Genomic DNA, 23,666 nt, shown 5'->3' with positions numbered 1-23,666 from the left:
GTACACCCATCATCACTATCAATTTCCAAAACCTTTTCATCACCCCAAATGGAAACTCTGTACCCATTAAGCAATGGCCCCCCACCCCCCCCGCCCCGTTGCTCCCTCTCCCAGGCCGTTGTTAACCTCTAATCTACTTTGTGTCTCTATGAATTTACCTGGTCTAGATATTCATATAAGTGGGATTATACAATACTTGTTCTTTTGTGTCTGTCTGGCTTCTTTCATTTGGCATAAGGTTTTCAAGGTTTATCCATGTTGTAGCATGTATCAGAACTTTGTTCCTCTTTGCAGCTGAATAGTATTCCATTGTATGTATATAGTACATTTTGTTTATTCATTCACCCGTTGATGTATAATTGGGTTGCACACCTTTTGGCTACTGTGAATAATGCTGTAGTGAACATTTGTGTTTCTGTCTGCGTCTGTTTTCAATTCCTTTTGATATATACTAGGAGTGGAATTGGTGAGTCACATGGTAATTCTGTTTAATTGTTTGAGGAACTGACAAGTTGTTTTCCACATCGGCTGCACCATTTTCCATTTCTATCAGCAATGTAGAAAGGTTCTGATTTCTCCATATATTCACCAAATGTTCCATTAAAAAATAATAATAATAGTCATCCTAGTAGGTGTGAAGTACTATCTCCTCGTGGTTTTAGTTTTCATTTCTCTATTGACTAATGATGTTGAGCATCTTTTCATGGGCTTATTGGTCATTTGTATATCTTCTTTGGAGAAATATCTGTGTAAGACTTCTGTCTACTTTTAAATTAGGTTGTTTGTCCTTTGTTGGATTATAGGTCTTTTTATATTCTGGATATTAAGCCCTTATCAGACATAACTATGCAAATTTTTCCTCCCATTCCTTAAGAGGTCTTTTTACTTCTTCATAATGTCCTTTGATGTTCAAAAGTTTCAATTTTTGATAAAGTCCAATTTATGTATTAATTTTTGTTGTTGTTGCTTGCATTTTTAGTATTATATCTAAGAACTTAGTGCCAAATCCAAGCAAGAAGATTTGCCCTTCCGTTTTCTAAGAGTTTATAATTATAGCTCTTACATTTAGGTGTTTGATCTATTTTGAGTTAAATTTCTACCTGGTGTGAGGAAGGGTCTCATTTCTTTCTTTTGCATGTGGAAATCCAGTTGTCCCAGAACAATTTGTTGAGAGACTATTCTTTTCCTATTGAATGGCTATGGTGTCTTTGTCAAAATCAACTGGCCACACATCTATTGGTTTATTTCTGGACTCTTGATTCTATTCCATTGGAATACATATATATTATGTATGTAATATATATGTATATATATATATAATATTATATATGTGTATATCTACACACACACACACACACACACACACACACACATACACATATATTTATGCCAATACCACACTGTTTTGATTACTGAAGCTTGCAGCTGGTTTTGAAATTGGAAGTGTGAGTCCTACACCTTTGTCCTTTTTTAAAATCGTATGGCTATTAGGGCTCCTTCTAATCCTACATGAATTTGAAGATTAGCTTTTCTATTTCTATAAAAAAGGCAATTGGAATTTTGACAGCAACTGCTTTTGCTCTGTAGATTGCTTTGGTAGTATTAACATCTTAAAAATATTAAGTCTTTCCATTTATGTGAGTCTTCTTTAATTTCTTTCAGAAATGCTTTATAATTTTTAATGTACAAGTCTTTCACCTTCTTTGTTAGATGTATCCCCAGATGTTTTATTCTTTGGATGCTACTGCAAATGATTGTTTTCTTAATTTCCTTTTCAGATTGTTCATTGGAAAAAGCAATTTTTATATTATCAATTTTATCCCTACTTAAGAGTGTTGAGAAAATATGCCTTTCATTAAGATTAGCTAATTGCTTTATATATATAGATTTTTACAAAGGTAATATGAAATTTGAATAAAAAAGAATCCATGAGTTTAGAATTAAGAACATGGAGGTCATCTCATTCAATTCCTCTACTTTAGGCTAGAATTACTTTTATAATATTTGTGTTGGGTTGCAATCAAGAGGAACTCTGAGCGTCTGCAGTGATGTGCAATGCTTTACCTCCTCAGGGAGTCAGGTCACACCGATGGTTAGAAAGTTGTTGAATTGATATTGTTGCCCTGTGGTTTCCAACCTTTAGTTCCAGTTCTCTCAACCTAAGAACGTGCATAAACACATCTAATTCCTCTGTCACATGGCTAACTTTGTATTTGAGGACAATTCTCATGTTTACTGTCTCCTCTTTAGGGGGAAAACAGCCGTAGTTTCTAAAACCATTCATCATGTGGTATGGTTTCGTTTCCTGTTCACTCTGATTTCTCTGATTGCTCCAGTTTGTGGACATATCTATCCTACAGTATTGTGCCCCAAACAGACCTAATTCTCAGCGGTGTGTTCTGACCAGTGCGCAGCAGAGCCAGATAATCAGCTTCTTCTTTCTGGTTATTATAGTCCCATTACCCTAACACTGGAATGGAAAGTCCTACTTCTACCATATTAGTTTGCAGCTGTATTAAATTGGCATATAACATGATTATACTTAAGCATGTGGTAATTAAAGATGGTAATGAAAAAATAAATTATTGTAAATTGTCACGCGTCAAGTGAAATATTAAGAAAACTAGACATGATTTTTCACAACCTAATTTTAGCACCTATACATCTAAACTTGGTAAAAAGAAATGTACAAAGAGGGTAGGTACATGTAACATAGTTTGTATATATCATTTAAGATTCTCCTGTTTACAGATGAAAGATGCCATTTTATTTTTCAATGGACAGATGATTCTAAAGGTGCAGTGGTTTCTTCTTATTTATTATAAGAGAATTGCCTTTTGTAGAATGTATACTCACAGCTTGAAGTGTTCCTGAATAAGCAGGTTCATTTAGGAGGATATTATCTCCGCGATTAATGATCATTTCAAACACCTAACAAAAGAAGCATAGGTTAGCTTGAATAGTATTGTTTCTATTCTTGGAACCCCCTTTTTTAAAAATTTGAGCTCACTAGAATTCCAGAGTAGGAGTTGGGAAATATTCTATACAGTACGTATTTTGTAGGCCTTGTGTTTCTAGTGCAAATACTTCTCTCTGCCTCTATAGTGGGAAAGAGCCATAGACAAAATGTAAAACAATGGGTGGGGCTGAGTTCCAATAAAACTCTATTTACAAAATCAGACGAAGGCTGGATTTGTCTCTCAAGCCACAGTTTGTTAACCTCTGTTCTAGGGTTAGATGAAAAAACTAACATAACTGGTTTGGCTCCTAAAATTCATTTTCTTTTGTTCCTTCTTTGAAAACATATTAAATATTTACTATAAGCCAGGACTGTATAAGGTATGAAGTGATGAGCATAATGGCATGGTTTTTACCCTCACGGAGGTAACAGTCACCAGAAAGGCTAAACATTAATCATATAATTACTCAAATAAGTGTATATTTAAAAACAGTGATAAATGCTATTAGGTATAGATGCAGAATGTTGTAAGAGCTCCTCAATGTAGGAGAAGTTGGGCATTCGGGAAACTCAGGGCATTTAGAGAAGGCTTCCCTGAGAAAGTGAGGAGTTGGTGTAGGGGGTGACAGTAGGTCTGTTTTGAGACACTGAAAGAGTTCTGTGGCTTGAAGCAGAGGATAAAGGGAGAGTGAAGTGAGATCAGACAAAGGTGGGCAGAGGCCATACCATGCAGGCATTTGGGCCAATGAGGCCAGTAAGAATTTCAAGTAGAGATGGGAATGAGGAGTCACATTATCAGATATCCCTTTAGAAAAGATCATTCTGGCTCCAAATGAAAGAACGAAAAGAGGAATGAGACTACACGTGTAAAGTTTGGAAAGTGTTTATGATTATTTGGGACAGATAATGGTAGCCTGAACTAGAGTGATGATGGTTGGATTGGAGAGGAGAACTGGGAGGTATTTAGGAAATCAAAACCCACAGAACATAATTATGGACTAAAGAGGAGTGAGGAAGAGCAGGTGTGAGGAATGACTGCTAGATTTCTGGCTACGGAACTAGACACACCATGAAAATGGTGGCATTCGCTGAAGAGCAGACCCAAAACATTGTCCATGTCTGAGGGAGAAGAGGATGAGTGTGTTTTGGTTTGAGATGCCTTCAAAACATCTTGTCCACAGATGGACAAATGGATTTAGAAGGAGCTTGGAAGTTACCAGCATATGATCAATCACAGGGGTATGAATGGAAGCACCCAGGGAGAGTGCATAGATTAAGGGGAGAAGAGGTTCGAGGCCTGAGCCTTGAGGAACTCCAACAAATAATAGCTGTGTGGAGGAGGCCACTGCCACGGAAGCCGGGCAAATGGGCCAAGGAGAGGTGCCCAGCGTGGTGCTGAGAGGGCCAGAGGAGGAGAGCGTTTCACAAACAATGGGGAGGTCCACAATGGTAAAGGATATTTAAAGGTCAAGGAAGATAGGCTTGACAAATCTTAGGTTTTGTAGACAATATGATGTGACTGACATCAATAGAGCCAGGCAATAGATATTTCCAGCCTAATCAAAGGAGTCTATTATGACTAAATTTTACATAAGTCACAGAATATTCCACTCTTACCCTGTGATGTTTCACAATCCGCAGGTCAAGCCTCTATTTCCTATTATTTTAACAACCTACATCTCATGAGAAACAGTACAGACATTATCGATTGAGAGGGAACATAATACTTTTGTTTACTGATTTAGCCTAGGATGTTCAATTTACCTTTTCCCTATTAGCGTTTGGCATTTTATGACAGACAGTATCCTCCTCTGAAGAGTTTCTCATTGATTTGGGTTTTATAGGATATCCTCCGACTAAACAAATTACTTGGGTGGCATGTGTATTATCAATAGATAAAATGAAAACTGAATTACATAAATTTTCATGTCAATTAGGGGACATGAGAATGTCAAATATCTTAAATGAAGAGGAGGGGTATTTATTATCTGGCAGCACTGTTTAATAGATGTAGACAGAAATACAACTGCCTAAAATAATACCTATTCTGGAGAACAAAGTGGAAGAAATATTAAACCAGATTCCCTCTAATAAGCACATCTATAAATAAGTGAGTTATTGATGTATTTGGCCATCTATTCTATCTTTCTTCTTTCATATTACTGATGTTGTGATAAAGAAGACTTTGTCTTCAACATCTTTCTGGAAAAAAAGCTCATAGTATACTTTCTTAAGAAAAGAATTTCATTGAAAAAAACTTTTTTATATTAGTCAATGAAATCACAAATGTTTCTCTTCAAGCAATAAACAGTAGCTAATTATTTTATTTTCCTAATTAAATAAAAAGAGGGAAGAAAATTATACAGATTCTTATTCCTTCAACACATTATTTCTGTAGTAATAATTTAACAAAAATTCATTAAAGTTAACCAGATTACAACTTTTACATTTACATAAGAACGGAGAAAAAGAAAGCTACATTGGTTTAAGATAAGAGTCATATTTTAATCTAGATGTGAAGACTGAATGGATATAGAAACTCTTTATTCTGGACTAATTATTCATGAAAAAGAAGAAGAAGAAAAATGATGAAACTGAGAACCATAGGTGTAGTCTCTTTATTGTGGGAACCGCCCAGTGGTAGTTCCTGGAACCAGGAGAGAGGCAGATGGAATAATGGAGAGAAGGAGAGAGAAAGAACCCAGAGGAAAGTCATAAATGCAGACATACTCATATACATAGATGTAGAGAAATCCAGCCAAGAAGGAGACAAGATACAAGCAGTAGGGACCACAGATGACACAAGCAGACACAAAGGAATTACATTTCATCTGAGGAGTACCGGGATATGCCCGCTAAAGAATTTAAAAGTTATACTGAAATTTCATAACTAAAATAACATAAATCAAAATGTAATCTGAATCTTTGAGCCCGATGAAATTAAGCAGTGCTCACTAAGCTTCTGGTAGGTGTTGAGTAGTCCCTCAAAGGGAATCTTGTTTGAATCCCTCATAGCTCTGGGTCATTGACCACATGACCTATGTTTAAGAAAAATCAGGTTGGTGAATGTCTTCAAGTTCCCTGTTTATAATTCTAGGTAAAGACAAGAAAGACTGTCAGTAACTGACAAAACATGATCCTCTTGTTCGTCAGTGAGAGATGACTGTATTTATGAACAAATTTGATTTTTAACGTGGGGTACCCTTTTCTTTCAGTCTTACCTTACAAAGACCTTCTTGGCTGCCAGATGTAACACATATGTCCATTTGTCCTTGGCTGGATGGATAATGGATGGTGGGAGGATTATGCAATTTTACTTGTAACTGTTTTAGCCAGGACAACAGCTCTGGGATTCTAAAGCATAAAATGTATTTTCAAATAGTAGTAAAAATCATAGTAAGAGAGGAATTAAATGGTAGGTTTATACCAGGTACTTTATATAGTCAATTTTAAAATCCTCAAACACTTTTTGCCAATATTAATATCCCTATGTAAATGAGAAGGCAATAGAGTTAGAGATTAAGAAATTCACATAAAGTCAATCAGCCAACGATTAAATAATTTGAGATTTCGATCTACATCTTTTTTATTCAAAGCCTACACTCTTTATTTTACATTAGAGCACTCACTGCATAACTGATTCTTTATTCTCCTTAGGAATATTTCCATAGGCTACCTACAAGTCCAGGCTCAAAAAGTACTTTGTATCCTGGAAAGACAAGCCTATGTATATATCACATGTAATTAATATATGCATAACATGTATTATATTTCAATATACTTCTCAATCACAGAACAAAGAAGGCTTTAATAAAGTATAATTTATAGATACTGTATAAATTATCCTTTATCACTGGAAGAAGATTAGCTAAGGAAAATCTTAAGGGGTGTGTGTTCTAGCTTGCCTTTAAGAATTAGACATCTGAACTGAGGGCAACATATTCACATGGCTGCCTATTTAGAAAGGGAATGTCATTCTTAGGAAATTGCCCTGACTTAAAATTGCTACTTCCTGGATCATCCTTTACCTCCCTTCTCCGAACCAGCTTCTTCACCTAGCTATCGTCTCATTTTTTTTTCTGTCTCAGCTCAAATGGTACTTCCTTCCAGAAGCCTTCTCTCACTCTCCTGGTCATGTAAGAGTGAGAAGCAATCCCTGAGGAGTGTGAAGCCCTCAATATCCCTGTTCCTCTTAATTATTCTTTGAAAACTGTTCCCCCAACTGTCCTAACTGGTAAGTGCCCAGTTTAAAAAAAAGACACAAGTCACTTTATCAAATGGCCTTAGAATATTGCTCATAAAATGAGCCAACAACATTATGTTATCTAGTTACCCAGCACTTGGAGAATACTGAAGTGCTCTTTTCATCACCTCTTCATCAAACTGGATGGTATTGCCTTGTTTTGTAGTGATAACAGCAGTCTTAAAAGGGAACGTGTTCGGATTTGGTGATCCAGTAGCCAAGGAGATGACTGATTTCGGTGCCCTGCTCAATATTTCAGCTACAATTAATACGGAAGAGAAGAAACACTTTCACTAAAGACTTTTCTAAACAGAGATAGTTTAGTATGTTGCATTATAGTCAATACAACTGTAAGGTTTAACAATATCTAGTGACAGGATGCTAATCTAAAATAAACATAAAATAACTTTTTCTGGACCTAGCTCACTGGTGGGTGAACTAAGGAATGGAGATGTCCAACTAAGAAGGCAGTGATGAGGCAGATGCGCAAAGGGCCACAGTAACAGAAAACCCTCCTTCATTTAGCCCCGCCCTGCCTGTCAAGCTACAAGGCTCCCCCCTTTCTCTCCCATTTGCCAAGCCCTGCCCATGACCCACCCGTCGGCACACAGCGCCTTCCCCCTACTCTTGTGATGGAAACTTTTTTAGATAGCACTCTCTCTCTCTTTCCAGGGACCTGGCCCCCAATAGCCCGTGCCTCTCGGTTACTGCTCCTACTACACTGAACCGCCTAGCCGGGCTCAGTGAACTTTCACACTTGAATGAACGATGGCAAGCAAGTGCTGACCTGCCGGCACCGCCCTGAGAAGCTCTGCGAGGACCACCTTCCTTCCCCCACTGCCCCGGAGGAGGGGCGCTGCCCCGGCACTCACTCCAGATTCGTATAGGAGAAGGCTTTCTTGCTGCGCTCGTCGCGGTGAGGAACCGTGCGTAATTCATGTCTCTGATACCCAAGCACCAAGCACCTTCTTCAGCAGTTGCAGGCTAGAACAACCGAATAGCCGCGTCAAGTATTGCCTCCGCACTCTGCAAACGCCACCTTAGTTGTCCCCCTGCTGCGTTTGGGTTCTAGAGCGCAGGGCTGCGGGAGAGCCGCCGAATTTCCCCGGCTGGAGACGGCGCTGCGTGCCTAGCTCCTGAACCGGCCTGGGGCGGGTGGTAAGACTAGCGAAATCCACCCGCAGAGGGAGGGTCCCCTCCTCCCCTCCCCCGAGCCCGCGCCCCACGTGTTCAGGCTGCCAGGGGCGGAGGCGGGGTTGGCCTCGCCGCGCCCCCTCCCGCCCCGCACAGCAGCCTATAGCTGCGGGCCTCGCGTGTCACCCTGCCCCGGGTCATCGCCCTCGGAGCACCGCGCTTGGAGTGAGGGCGCGCCGCGTGGCAGCTGCAGACCTGGGCCAGTGCTTGAATCTATTCAAAGCGAGTACAACCTTGCAGCTGGAAGCCACCGCAAGGAAGCTTCCTAGTAGGCCTACACAGGCAGGGGTACTGAGATCTTGCGGAGGGACTAGTGGGGGTGGGGCCTGGAATTTCACCGCGATCCTAATCCGAGGGTACCATCTGGCGGCTGCTTTGGTCCATTGCAGCGGGCTCCCTTAAACTGCATTCAGCCTGGCGCTGCCCGGAGCTTTCCTTACGCTGGTGGTTGGTTACCTGGCCGCTGGTGATGCAGACAGCGCATTTTATCCCTCTGACCACTGTTGTGTAAAATACTCTCCTTTCGTAATACAACCATAGGCACTATTCTGCGAAGTCAACAAGGCGACCCTGATGATTTCCAATGTCACTTTCTCCAAGATCTGAGCCTTTTAGAGTGAGGTTTGAGTGTTGAGAGAAATTTTGCGAGAATCATTCTGAGGGTCTCCTCAAGTTTGAGTATCTCCCTTCCCCTTGAATTTTCTGATCATTCATTATGGACTTAAGTTGGAAGTGTATATCCAAAGAGATTCATCGCTTTGGGTCTAGCACCATGCTCTTTTTTTCTTACAGAAAAATCCTCCCCACCTTCTACCTTCCAACACACACCCCGTTTTCTCTGTGATTTCTCCTTCCTGAATCACCAACATGGAATGCACGGGGTTTTCTGTGAGCACTTGGTGAGAGATGATTTTTGAGACAATCTCTCTTTGTTATCCTTAAATGGGTATAAAAGAGCCATTTGTTTTTTAACAAATTCAAAACTGGATCCATTCATTCATTCAGTAAACATTTATTGAGTACTTCCTGGATGAGTATTGGCACACTGCCAAAGGGCTCCTTTCCAGATATAAATAGATTGGTCCAGATATAAATAGATTGGTCCAAATAAGACCTAGATCACTGCTCTTATCTAGGTCCTGACAGCAGAAGGATGAGATAACCCAGTGAAATCTTGAAGCCAGCAGCTAAGTAACAAGGGAGTATCATTAGCAAAGCTGCTAGAAGCCCAAGTGGCAGTAGAGCTCTGGATTCAGAGACTTGAAGTGGTTTAAGTCCCACTTGATATACCAGTTGGGTATCTTGGGACAAATTACTTAATCTTTCTGTGTATCAATTTTCTCACAGGGCTGTTGTTAGAAGGATTAAATGAGATAATCTATGTTAAACTCATTAGCACATTATGAAAGCACTCAGTGAATTTAGCTGTCCTTATGAGTGGTAACAATGCTTTTAGCAAAATTGCAGGACTCAGCCTCCAAATGTTATTAGCTAGAGAAACTAAGTGGCAACTTTTAAGGCAAAGTGTGTCTTTAGTTATAGCACATGTACAATTAAGGATGTTTTTGAGATTGTCTGTTTAAAAAAGGGTTGCCTTTGAATGTTTCTAGAAATTATTTTAAGAAGCTCTAAAACACACCTAAATAAGTTATAGACTAAGGTTAATTATGAAATATAACTAGAAATGTTGATGTACTAGAGACTTCAGGCCTTTTAATTTTAATTTTATTTTATTTTTACTGTAGTTAGGATGGTTCCTTCAGGTACTTAATACACATTTAAACTTCTTCCCTTTGGTAGGAAGAACCTATTTGGTGAAAGGAGTTTGGGGTTCTGCGCCAAGAAAAACACTAAAGATTAGCCTTTACAACCACATTCATGCACGTCTTTTATTCTTGCAATATTTATTACAGACATTTTTTTAAAATGTAGAATTCATTTTTCTTCCCTTGTCAATCAGTGGTAACAAAATTAAGGGAACCAAAACTAAAGAGATTTAAAGCCATCAAGTCATAAGATGTAGCTTCTCAACCTTAAACAGTCTATTGGATTTTCTGTTTGGCCTGCCCTGGAGTTGGAGGTTGAAGGTGCTGATTAATTATAAGGTGGGTGATGATTTATACTAGGTAGAGAGGCAGAGAAGTAGCCCATCAGGGCAGGCTAATGGAATGCAGGAGACCTGAGGGCTATGTTTAGAAAATGCAAGACAAAAAATGTCCACGGTGGTAGGCAAGGGACAGGCAAGAGTTAAGTTGAAGAGAGCTTACCTGATGATCAGAAGCTGAAACTTGAAAATAAAATTGATTTCTAGAGAAAGCAAACAGACCTGACGTTGAATTTGTCAGGAGCAACAACAGAAGGTGTTCTCCTTAGGGAGTAAAATGAAAGAGCGAGCTTCACAACTCAGTGTTGCCGTCTTAAAGACTTGCCTGATGATAGAATTAAAGGGGCCAGATCGTCTGGATTCAATCATTCTTTAAACATTTACCACATTTTTGGAATGATTACTTTGTGCTAGGAAACTATAACAAATTTTAAAAGGTAACTAAGGCAAGTCACGAAGGAAGAGCAAATATTTGTCCATTGAGTGGTGAATAATTTTCATTTAATTCAATGTTTATAGAAGAAGTAGGTACAGGTTGCTAAGGAAAGCAGAGAGAAGGAAGTGGGGTTATTTCTTATTGACAGAAGTCTCAAATGGCTTAGTACCAAGCTTCTTCCTCTCATCTTCTTCCGATGATCTTGCTCATGCTCATAGTCGAAAATCAAACAGGGTCACACACAGGCTAATTGTCATCCTTTACTACTTTCACTTGAAACTCAGAAGTCACTCTTGGGAAGACTTGTTCCTCACTTGAGAGACTTATCATAGAGTCTTTTCCGTAATTTGTGAGGGAGTCAAGTTTCAGAACACCAAATTTGTTCAAAGAAATTATGCTGACCGTTGAGACAGAATAGAGATGAAAAATGTGTATGTTTATTGTGGGGTGGGTGGGAGTAAGTATACTATTATATTATCTATTGTTGTATGACAAGTTATCCCAAAACTTAGCAGCTATAATAGTGTTCTGGGGCTGCCATAACAAAATACCACAGACTGAGTGACTTAAACAACATGCATTTATTTATTCAGAGTTCTGGAGGCTGGAAGTCCAAGATTAAGATGTTGGCAAGGTTGGTTTTTCCTGAGGCCTTTCTCCTTGACTCGCAGATGGCTGCTTTTTCACTGAGTCCTCACATGGCCTTTTCTGTGTGTGTATCCCTGGTATCTATTTCTTTTCTTATAATGACATCAGTCGTATTGGATTAGGGCCCTATCCTAACAGTCTCATTTTATCTTAATTACCTCCTTAATTCTCTGTCTCCAAATATGGGCACCTGGGGGTTAGGACTTCAATATATAAAGTTTGGGGGATGCAATTAAGTCCATAACAGAAGTTAAAACATCAAACATTAATCTTAGAATTTTCATGGGTTGGGGATTCAGGAGATGCTTTCCACATGTTTCTCTCCATTTCTTGAATGTCCTCATGACATGGGTAGCTGGTTTCCCTCAAATTGAGTGACCCAACAGAGAAAGGAAGAGACCTCGATGCCTTTTATGACCAAGTCTCGAAAACTACACTGCCACTTCTGCCATATTCTGTTCATTAGAAGTGAACATTTAAATCTACTCCATTTTCAAGGGAAGGGAATCAGGCTCTACTTTTTGAAGGAAGGAATATCATGTAATTTGGATATATTTTAAAACCACTACAGAAAGGAAAGAAGAGTTAGGTCAAATTAGACAGAAATATTGGCCAGGGTAGGAATCAAGTCTTAGAGATTGTACCTATCATAAATACTAGAGTCAGACACTGAATACTCAAGAAAGAAGGAATTGAGTAGTTGAATAGCTAAGGTTAGTTATCAGAGAAATGAAACTAAAGAGGTTATGAAAAGAGAAAGAATTCTTCTGGGAAAGAAAGTTCTACCAGCAAGGGTTCCTTTGTAATTTCAGAAAATGCATTTTTCAGTTCTATAATTTCCATTTGGTCCCTTATAAAGTTTCTATTTTTCTGTTGAGATTAACTATCTTTTCGTTGATTGTAAGTATGCTTTCTTAGAATACACTACACTAAGGAAAACTTTATTTATTTATTTATTAATATTTATTTATTTATTAAACGAACTACATACTAGTAGTTGGTTTAGCATGTTTACAATAGTTGCTCTCAAATCCTTGTGTGCTAATTCAAACATCTGGGTCATCTCAGAGTTAATTTCCTTTGTCTTTTTTCCTGAGACAAGTCATATTTTCCTAGTTCTTTTTATGTTGAGTAATTTTAAATTTACCTTGGCATTGGCTTTGTGAATGTTATGCTGTGAATTCTGTTACATTCCTTCAAGGAGAGTTCAGCGTTTTTTTGTATATTCGTTTGTTTTGTTTTGTTTTGTTTTTAGCAGGCATTTACTTTGATTGGCATCAAAGTGCACTTTCTATCTTTTGGACAGCTCTCTTATCTTTAGCCGGGCTCCTTGAGTCTTCCCTGGACATGCATGGCTCAAGGATAAGCCAGGGACTCAAGTAGAATTTATACACAGAATTTGGGGTGCCCCCTCTCAGGCTCTCTCCTTCCTGGGATTTTGTCCTTTACTTTGTGGTGCCTGTAGTTGCTCCAAACTCTATCCTTTCATTCTTTAGACCAGAGGGACTGTGGATTTTCCATTGGAGTTAGCTGTCACATGAAGTGTTGTTTTCGGTTTGTTCTTGTGCTGGAAGTTGTAAAAATGGAAATCTCTTCTTCCAAATATAGATTCTCTCCAGATTTTTCAAGCTTTTGTTTACTTTCAAGAAACTTCAGTTTTTCTTTCCTTTTTTCTTTTCTCCTTTCCTTTCCTTTCCTTTCCTTTCCTTTCCTTTCCTTTCCTTTCCTTTGCTTTCTTTTCTTTTCCTTTCCTTTCCTCTTTTCTTTTCTTCTTCCCTCCCTCCCTTCCTCCTGTTTTGTATTTTGTACAGAACTTATATTTCTTATCTGCAGGAGGATTGGGTCCAGTAGGAGCATACTTCGTTATATCCAAAGTGGAAACCTATGGCTGTGGCCTTTTTTTAAAGGGATGGGAGACAATATAGTGCAGTTAGTGATGATGGCTTTAGAATTAGACTGCCTGGTTTCAAATCTTAGCCTTTCTACATACCCTCTGTGAGTCCTTGGACAAATTTACTTAACTTCTTTATGTCTAAGTCTCACCTAGGGTATAAAATAAGATAAAAATGTTGCCCATTTTACAGGATTATTATGAGTATCAAGTGCATATAATTTGCCTTGCAGTGTCTGATATATAATAAGTGCCTAATAAATGTCAGCATTTTCACTCTTATTATTAGCAATATTAATAGTGATAAAAGGGACAACTCAGACTACTTGGAGAAATCCTAATTAAGAAGGATTTATCTCAAGGATTTCTTAAAGCTTAAGGGGACTAAATCCATTATTTTAAAAAGAATTATTAAATGTTTACCAAATACAAACTGTAGATTGAGTTTGCTAAGACAAATAACACATATCGTGTTTCCCCGAAAATAAGACCTAGCCAGACCATCAGCTCTAATGCGTCTTTTGGAGCAAAAATTAATATAAGACCGGGTCTTATATAATATAATATGATATAATATAATATAATATAATACAATACCGAGTCTTATATTAATTTTCATCCAAAAGGCGCGTTAGAGCTGATAGTCCAGCTAGGTCTTATTTTCAGGGAAACAGGGTAGTTCCTATTGATGAACAACTACAAGTGTGGGTATAGTCAGTGAGTATTAAAAGATAACAAATAATGATAGAAAAATGTGAAAAGTATAATTGTTTTGAGCATAGTACACATGGGAGTAATTAATTTAAAGGAGATCCTTGTTCCTCATTCAACACATTTATCACAGAATCTATCCATGATCTGAGAAAGATTTAAATTTTAGACAATGAAGTGCATTGGTGAGAATATGGGCTTTGAGTCCGTAGTAAAGAGAGGTGTATAATATTATCTAACCTACCCAGGTTTTAGACCTGAGGTATGGACATACAAGGTGTGATTAAATGATACAATGAATATTTAAATTAAAAAAATATATAGTACAGTAAAAGACACATTGCCATTAATCCCCTTCAGAATACTCCCCCTTGCTTTGAACACATTTATCCCATCATTCTTTCTACTTTCTGAAGCAGTTCTGGAAGTCCTCTTTTGTGAGTGTCTTTGGTTGCACTATCACGGCTGCATCGATGTCCTGAATTGATTCAAAATGTTTGCCTTTCATGGTCATTTTGACTTTGAGGAAGAGCCAGAAGTCACATGGTGCCAGGTCCAGTGAATAAGGTGGATGAGGACACGCCATAATGTTTTTATTTGACATTAATTGCTGTACCAGAAGTGCTGTGTGACATGGAGCATTGTCATGGTGGAGGATGATTTACTGCACACTTTATTTATTTATTTAATTCTATTTTATTTATTTATTTATTTTGTTTCAGGTGTACAAACCAATGTAATAGTTAGACATTTATATCCCTCACAAAGTGATAACCCCCCTCCCACCATCTACTACCCCCTCTGACCTCATATATAACTGTTACAATTCCAGTGACGCTATTCCCTATGCTGTACTCCATATCCTGTGAGTATATCCTATATATAATTATAGTTGACATTCATTATTATTGATCTTCAGCTTCAGATGTACACTTTAGTGGTCAGGCATTTACACTGACCTTGAAGTGGTCTCCCTAATAAGACAAGTGTCCATCGGATACCCTACAAAATCTTTACATTATTGATTATATTCCCCAAACTGTCTTTCGTATCCCCATGGCAATCTTGTGGATACCAATTTGTGCTTTCTAATCCCCTCCCATCTAGCAACACTCAGTTTTTTCTCTATATCTCTGACACTGTTTCTGATTAGTTTGTTCATTCTACTCTTTAGGTTACACATATAAGTGAGATCATATGCTGTTTATCTTTCTCCATCTGACTTATTTCATTTAGCAAAATGTTCTCTAGGTCCATCCATATCGTTGGAAATGGTAAGATTTCATTCTTCTTTATGGCTGAGTAATACTCCATTGTATAAATGTACCACAATTTCTTAATCCAGTCATCTGCCCATGGGCATTTCAGTTGTTTCCATGTCTTGGCTATTGTGAATAGCACTGCAATAATCATAGGGGTGCATAATTTTTTTTTGAATTAGTGTTTTGGATTTCTCTGGATAGATACCTAAGAGTGGAATTGCTGGGTCCTAAGGTAGTTCCGTTTCCAGTTTTATGAGATTTGTCCATACTGATTTGCATAGTGGCTGCACCAATCTGCAATTCCACGAGGGTTCCCTTTTCTCCACATCCTCTCCAGCACTTGTTGTTTGCTGATTTATTGATGATAGCCATTCTGACTGGAGTGAGGTGGTATCTCATTGTGGTTTTTATTTGCATTTCTTTAATTATTAGTGAGGTTGAGCATTTTTTCATGTCTGTTGGTCATCTGTATGTCCTCTTTAGAAAAATGTCTCTTTATGGTTCTCTGTCCATTTTTTAATTGGGTTGTTTGTTTTTTTTGGTGTTGAGTTGAATGAGTTTTTTAAATAAATTTTGGATATTAACCTCTTGACGGATATATCATTGACAAATATCTTCTCCCATTCAATAGGATGCCTTTTTGTTTTATTGATTGTTTCCTTTGCTGTGAAAAAACTTTTTAGTTTGATGTAATCCCACATGTTTATTTTTTCTCTTACTTCCCTTGCCTGAGGGGATACATCAGTACAAATATTACTAAGGGTAATGTCTGCAAATTTACTTCCGATATTTTCTTCTAAGAGTTTTATAGTCACATCTTACATTGAAGTCTTTAATTTATTTTGAATTTATTCTTGTATCTGGCATAAGGAGATGGTCTAGCTTCATATTTTTGCATGTGTCTGTCCAGATTTCTCAGCACCATTTATTGAATAGACTGTCTTTACCCCAGTGTGCTTTCTTGCTTACGTTGTTGTAGATTAAATGATCCTATAGGTGTGGATTTATTTCTGGGCTCTCTATTTTGTTGCATTGATTTATGTGTCTGTTTTTATGCTAGTACCATGCTGGTTTGATTACTATAGCCTTGTAGTATGATTTGATGCCAGGTATCATGATACCTCCTACTTTGTTCTTATTTCTCAAGATTGTCATGGCTATTCGGGATCTTTCATGGTTCCATATAAATTTTAGGATTATATGTTCTATTTCTGTGAAAAATGTCTTTGGTAGTTTGATAGGAATTGCATTGAATCTATATATTGCCTTAGGCAGTATGGACGTTTTAACTACATTAATTCTTCCTGTCCATGAGCATGGTATGTGTTTCCATTTATTTGTATCTTTTTAAATTTCTCTCTTCAGTGTCTTATAATTTTCTGAGTACACATCTTTTACTTATTTGGTAAAATTTATTCCTAAGTATTTTATAGTTTTTGAAGCAATTATAAATGGGACTATTTTCTTAATTTCTCCTTCTGATAGTTTATTATTGGTGTGTACAAATGCAACTGATTTCTGGATATTAATTTTGTTTCCTGCTACTTTACTAAATTCATTTATCAGTTCTAATAGTTTTCTGGTGGAGTCTTTGAGGTTCTCTATATATAGTATCATGTCATCTGCATATAATGATAATTTTATTTCCTCCTTACCAATTTGGATGTCTTTTATTTCTTTTTCTTGTCTGATTGCTGTGGCTAGAACTTCCAGAACTATGTTGAATAGAAGTGGAGAAAGTGGGCAACCTTGCTTTGTTCCTGATCTTAAGGGGAATGGTTTTAGCTTTTCCCCATTGAGTATGATGTTAGCTGTGGGTTTGTCATATATGGCCTTTATCATGTTGAGATTACAACACACTTTAAAACACACCTTAACTCAACCATAGCTCACACTCAACCCACTGCACCGAGCAAGTTGAAATTTGTCACACATTGTACTAAGGTTCAATGCACCGCTTCCCGTATTGAAGATCCTTACTTTTCCATTGGATGGAACTTGGCAACAGCATTCACTGTATTTTTTGATCACACCACATATATTTAGACAAGATAGGAATTTTTGGACTTTTGACTTTTTTTTTCTTGGCAAAAAGAAGTATGTAGTTGGCAGCTGACACAAGATTCAAAGTAGGCAGCAAGGTATTGTTCTTTTGGCAAGTGGAAGTCCCCAGGGCAAGGATTGATTTGAGAAATATTTTTTTTGATTTCTTATGTCCAGTACTTTAAAAGACACTGGTAAGGGCTGAGAAGAAAGGCAATATATATGTGGAAATATATAAGGCATAGTGATATAGTCATGGGGGTTGAACGGAGAGAGTCCTCTGAAGAAGTGATGTTTCCACTAAGATCTAAAGGTTGAGTAGAAGTAGGCAAAGATAGAGTGGATGAGAGTTGAGAGCACTCTTAGCAGCAGAAACAGAATGTGCAAAGATTTCCTGGATGAGTGAAACATGGTATATTAAAGGAGGTGAAAGGAAGCTAGAAATTGAAGAGTTGAATGGTAAAAGTTGAAACTAAAGGGATAGCCAGAGGTCAAATCATACTGGTCCTTGGACTATTATCAAAAGTTTAGCTCTTATCCCAAGAGTGAGGCAAAATATTGAAGAGTTCAAATTGGAGGATAAAGGTGGGGTAGAAGGGATGGAGGGGACAACATTATAAGTGCATTTTGCCATGCAGGATGGATTAGAGGAAGCAAAAGTAAGTGAAGAGAGATCAATTAAGAGATTACTATCATAATCCAGGTAAGGATTGACTTTATTTTGGCTAAGAATTGGTTGTGATGATGGAAATTAAGAGAAATGCACAGATTATGAAGTCAAATTGGTAGTACTTGATGGATTGGAAATGGATTCAAGGGAGAAGGAATTGACAAATGATTTCTAGGATTCTGGTTGGCAGAGCAGGGTGGACCATGGTACTGTTTACTGAGTTGGAGTCATGGGAAGAGGTTAGATTTGGATTTAGAAGGAACAACAGTGCTCCTATTATTTTTATGTATTTCAGGACACCAGGCAAAAACTGGTAGACATTATCATCAAAATGTATTGAATGGAATGGGTGAGAATGTAGAGCAAGAATTTCATTCGTTTTTCTTGCTGGTTTTGGCAGTAGAATGGTACAGTAAAGGAGAAGAGAAGAAACATGGTGTATTTATTTGCAGAGATACACTTCTTTTCCAACCTACCAGCTGACATTAGTATTTGTGCGGAGTATTTGACTGAATGGAAAGAAGGGGAAATGGAGTGGGCGATCCCCAGTCAGGCTGAGAAATACTGACTTAGTTTTTTTTGTCCTTGTTCCCTGTCTTCAAACACTCTTACCATTTGCGACAATATGGATGGACCTAGAGAACATTATGCTAAGTGAAATAAGTCAGACAGAGAAAGACAAATACCATATTATCTCACTTATATGTGGAATCTAAAGAAAAGAATAAATGAATGAACTAATCAGAAACAGCCTCAGAGACAAAGGAAAAACTGAGGGTTGCTATATGGGCGGGGGTGGGGGTTTGGAGATCAGGGAGAAGGTGAGGGGATTAGAAAGCACAATCGGTAACCACGAGATTGCCACGGGGATACATAAGTCAATTTGGGGAATGTAATCAATAATGTTGTAAAGATTTTGTAGGGTATCCGATGGACACTTGTCTCATTAGGGAGACCACCTCAGGGATGATGTAGATGCCTGATCACTGCACTGTACACCTGAACCTGAAGCTGAAGCTGAAGCTGAACAATAATGAATGTCAACTACAAAAATATATATATATTTATTTACAAGAAGTGGAGTACAGCATTAGGAATAGAGACAGTGGAAATGTAATGGCTACATGCGATGTCAGAGGGGTAGTACATGGGGGGATATAAATGATAAATGTCTATTACATTGTTTTGTACACCTGAAACTAATAAGAAAGAAACACTCTAGGGTAGTGGTACCCTCTCTGAAAAAGGGTTAAGATCTATGATTTCACCTGGCATTCCCAAAGCATGCAGGTGTATGTGTTTAGCTTGACGATTTGGCTTAAATGATAAGGTAAGGTGATCATGATTAATGAGCATGCTTTGAGTAGAGAGAATTCCTGATTCTCAAACAGCTGGTGGACCAAAGTTTGTTTTTTAGCTGTTTGAATGAAACTTAATATTTAATTCCCCTAGAAACAGTAGTTATAAATGTGATTTTATTTTTCAAACAGTATTTCTGTTGAAATGTATTCTGAGTTGAAACTTGGATTTCTGGAAAAATATATCTGATTAGGTTTGGTCTAGTATAACCTGAGGGAATTTGATTGCATTTGGTGTCATTATTTCAGAAAGTGTTTACTGAGCACTTTATATTTTCTAGGTACTATGTTAGGTACTGGGGATATTCTAATGAACTTGACATATGTAGCCTGTGCTCTTGTGGAATTTGCATATTAAGTGCTTAACTAAAAATGTGTTGAGCAATAGAGGGTGAGTAGGAAGAGGTGAGAAAGCATGGTAAGGTTGAGGAACCTAAAGAAGCCCCATTTGACTGGCCTTGAAAGAGGAATGAAGAGGGCACTGATGGTTCACTTTGGGGTGGTAGGTGAGCTACATCCCAGAAGGATTTATTATCCATGTTGAAGGTGTTAGGGTTTATCCTATTTGCAGGAGATGTGTTTTATTCAAGAGAACGGCATGTTCGTGTTCCTGTTTTAAAGGTCACTCTGGCTCTTGAGTAGGAAATGGATTGGAGAAGAGCAAAAATAAGCATGTGGAGCCAATCAGGTGTTTTTTATAGTAACAAGATGAGAGATGATGGAGGTTTGTATGAGACAGTGGCAGTGGGGATGGAGGAAACAAATGCATTCAAGAACACGCAGTGGATAGAATAAATATTTGTGATAGATTGGTGGGGAGAAGGAGAAGCCAAGGCTGAGTCAGCGTAGCCATTTCCTAGGACTGCCGTAATACCTTGCCAGAAACGGAGTGGCTCGAAATAACAGAAATTTATTGTTTCGCAGTTTGAGAGGCAATAGGTCCTCAACTTGTATGACCTCAACTTGATTACATCTACAAAACCCCTATTTATAAATAAGGCCACATTCACAGTTTCTGTGTAGACATGAATTTTTCCTTTTTTTTTTTTTTTTTTTTTTTGCGAAGGGGTGGGGAGAGCACGATTCAACCCACTCCAGCCAGTGACTAGAAAAGCCTAAAATATAATAACCTGAGGGATAAGAGGACAACCGGAAGTTTACAGTGAGAAAGACAACAAAGGAAGAGAGGTTTTGAGAAGGACAGAGTGGTACTGAGAGGATACACTTCTCTCTCTAATCTTGGAACTCCAGGGACACGCCACATCTCCAATTCAACATATCAAACTGTGCTGCTTTCCCCCAACCTGTTTCTCCCAGTGTTTCTCACCTTAGGAAACGGAACCATTGTGTAGCCAGTTGATCAAGCCAGAATATTCTAACAGGAGCTTTCCGTAAATTACATCCTGACAGTGACTGTAGGGGCTGCCAACAGTCTACACATCACATCGTATCATATCTTTCTCTCACAGCCTTTAAACCAGCCTTCCCATGTCTACTGTAACCAAACTAAACTTAGAAATGCAGATTTGATTATATTCCTCCCCAGTTAAAGTCTTCCAGTGACTTCCTTAGGAATCCAGGGTAAAATCTGAAGGTCAAGAGAAAAAGGCTTAATGTGGCCCTTGAGAGTGTACATGAGCTAGCCCTTCCCCGCCCTTCTAGGTTCATCATTCACCCCTGTCTCTCTCACTCCCTCACTCCAGCCACACTGGTCTTCTAGTAGATCTTACACTATAGCAAGCTTGGTCCTACCTCATTACTTTGCACATGCTGTTTTCTCTCTTGGAAGCTCCACTCATAGCTGAACCTTCTAACATTTCCTTTGGAGTGCTATTCCCAACTGTAATTGAGTAATTACTTTTGAAATTATTTTCTGTTTGTATTTCTTCTGTGAAACAGTATAGCCCACCAGAGTAGGTATCATATTTGTCTTGCTAACCACTGAACTGTGCCACTGCTTTGCACACCATTTTAGGTGAATGGTCCCCTCTGCAGTCATGCAGTGCAGTGGCCCCTGATTCTGCCACCTGGTATAGTGTCTGTCCCATAGGGAGTGCTCATTAAATACTTTTTGGAATAACTGAGCCAATGAATGAATGAATCGAAAGATCCTAGGAGTAATAGAATGGGCTGAGCTCCACCAGGGAGAAAAGGACAGTGTCTGAAGGGGCTCTAAAATGTAAGGGTCACGTAGAGTAGAAAAGGCTAGCAAAGGAAACTGAGGCATTGTCCGGGAGGTGGAATAAAATCAGGACAATGTGGCAGCACAGACACAAAAGGGAGAAAGAACTTAGAGGAGGGAGAGTGGTCAAGAATGTCAAATATGTAGTTTTAATCAAGATAAAACAGAGAAGTTTTCTTTGAATTTTGTGATGGAAAGTCATTGCTGAACTTGACCTGCATAATTTTGTGCAGTGTTCCATGCAGAAGCAAAATGAGAGTGGGCTGAAAATGAGTAGGATATTAAGAGATGAGACAACTCTTTTAAGGAGGTTAGTTGAAGGGGAGGAGAGAAATTGAGCAATATCTGAAGTTTTATGTGGGTTTGGAAAGAGGGTTTTGGTTCACAGCAAAATGGAGTGATTGGCCTTAGATGGAAGGTAGGATGATTTTTATTGGGAAAGGCAGTCACACACAACATCTCATGCCCTGCCCGGCCCATAAGAATGGCCTTGGGCCTGGAACATTTCCTTGCAAAGAGACAAAGAGCCCTTACAGCCTGTGCTGGGCTTATCATCTCATGAGGGAATAGCTTGCCCTGTTCTGAGCGAGATGTACATTCCTTTGTTCTGCTGAAGTGCATGCATCAGTGGCCTTCAGACATGCTCTTAGTGTTCCGTATTTCAGACCCCATAGGGGAGGACTTGGGGTCCTTCTACTGCAGCATGAAGTGGGGCGTGTGCAGTCATACTGCACACATTGGCAGCAGATCGGATCTGCTGGCCATGAGGGACCAACACATTGCAAGAGGCCGGATGTTGTGCAGGTCTTGCTCCTCTTGCTGTAAGTAAATGCTGTCCCACTTGAGCCTGTTGTGCAAGTCGTCTATTCTCAATGACCTTGAATCACACACTGGTCTCTTCCTTGGGGGGCACTTATCTTTTAAACTTGGCTGAACAGCCTGGCCATCCAGTGAACAGTGAATTACGTTTTCTTTTTTAAATGGGTGTGGAAATAGGAGGGAAATATTGATGCAGGTATAGGAGGGTGTATCTATTTATTTTTCTAGAGAAGTAGGATGTCCTATTCTGAGAGAGAAGTGGGATGTGGAAAGATTGGTGTTTGATAAGAAGAAGGAATATTTAAATATTTGTTGTGGAGGATAGAGAGCATCGTAGCATGGCTGATCAGTGTTACCGGCCCATTTGAGGTCGGTAACTACAGGTCAGGACTAATCTACACTGTTAATGAGATTTTCTTTATCAACATTTAGAGTAGCACTTAGGGTGCAAACACAAGGAAGAAATACAGTCGGATCCATCCAGGATTGAGGTTTTTGCATGTGGATGCAATGAGATCATTGGAGCAAGACAGTTGAGAATGTTAGAAAAAGAGGAGTTGAGATTATACCTAAGAAGAATAAAGAGGGAAGCGAAGAAATGAAGCATCTGATCGATAAAGTAGAGAGTTTTATGGGCTAGAGGTGCTCTGGAAGTTGAAGAACCCATGTGGTAAGTCAGAAGTGAGTGAGCTGGAAAGATGGAAGATTATGGGCAGAGAGTGAGATGTCTGAATCAGTGACATCAGAGATAGAATGCTTCCCACTGATGACAAGTTTCAGGGAATGTCTGTAGAGTGTAGCTGAAGTGATGGAAGAGGTAAAGTCATGACCGTGAGAAGTCAGGGAGTAAATCATTTGTCCACATGGAGAGTGACGTGTTCCAGCACGATAGCAGGACTTGGCATGGGAGGAATATTTTGAGCTCAATGCCATTGGCAGTGAAAGAGGTTGGTATATGGCAGTGGCAGCAAATGTGGTGGTAGAGCATGTGTGGAGATAGACGTATGGCCAAATTGCATGAGTCTCAAGGGAGCAGGAGCTTTTGTAAGAAGATACAGGAGTAATGGCATGGTTTTGGGAGAAAGGAAGACAGCAACCTCACTTTCCAAACGTGGGGTAAATGGGATGTAGGAAGATGAGCAGTTT

The 23,666-nt window shown here is 38.7% G+C and overlaps 1 protein-coding gene across 2 annotated transcripts in view; it reads right to left on the bottom strand.

The window, feature by feature from the left end:
- The window catches only part of AADAT (aminoadipate aminotransferase), a 31,910-nt gene extending 23,455 nt beyond the window's left edge, over positions 1 to 8,455 (bottom strand). For both annotated transcript variants that reach the window (XM_033135488.1, XM_033135487.1), the window contains exons 1-4: positions 8,075 to 8,455; positions 7,293 to 7,461; positions 6,181 to 6,313; positions 2,857 to 2,931 (exon numbers count right to left, since the gene is read on the bottom strand). In XM_033135488.1, the coding sequence (XP_032991379.1) occupies positions 2,857 to 2,931; positions 6,181 to 6,313; positions 7,293 to 7,461; positions 8,075 to 8,141 (444 nt within the window). In that variant the 5' untranslated portion in view covers positions 8,142 to 8,455. The remainder of the gene's footprint in view (positions 1 to 2,856; positions 2,932 to 6,180; positions 6,314 to 7,292; positions 7,462 to 8,074) is intronic.
- Between the last annotated feature and the right edge of the window lie 15,211 nt (positions 8,456 to 23,666).

The sequence above is a fragment of the Rhinolophus ferrumequinum genome, chromosome 18 (genome assembly GCF_004115265.2).
Source record: "Rhinolophus ferrumequinum isolate MPI-CBG mRhiFer1 chromosome 18, mRhiFer1_v1.p, whole genome shotgun sequence".
NCBI lineage: Eukaryota > Metazoa > Chordata > Mammalia > Chiroptera > Rhinolophidae > Rhinolophus > Rhinolophus ferrumequinum.
This window is presented reverse-complemented; position numbering and strand designations above follow the sequence as displayed.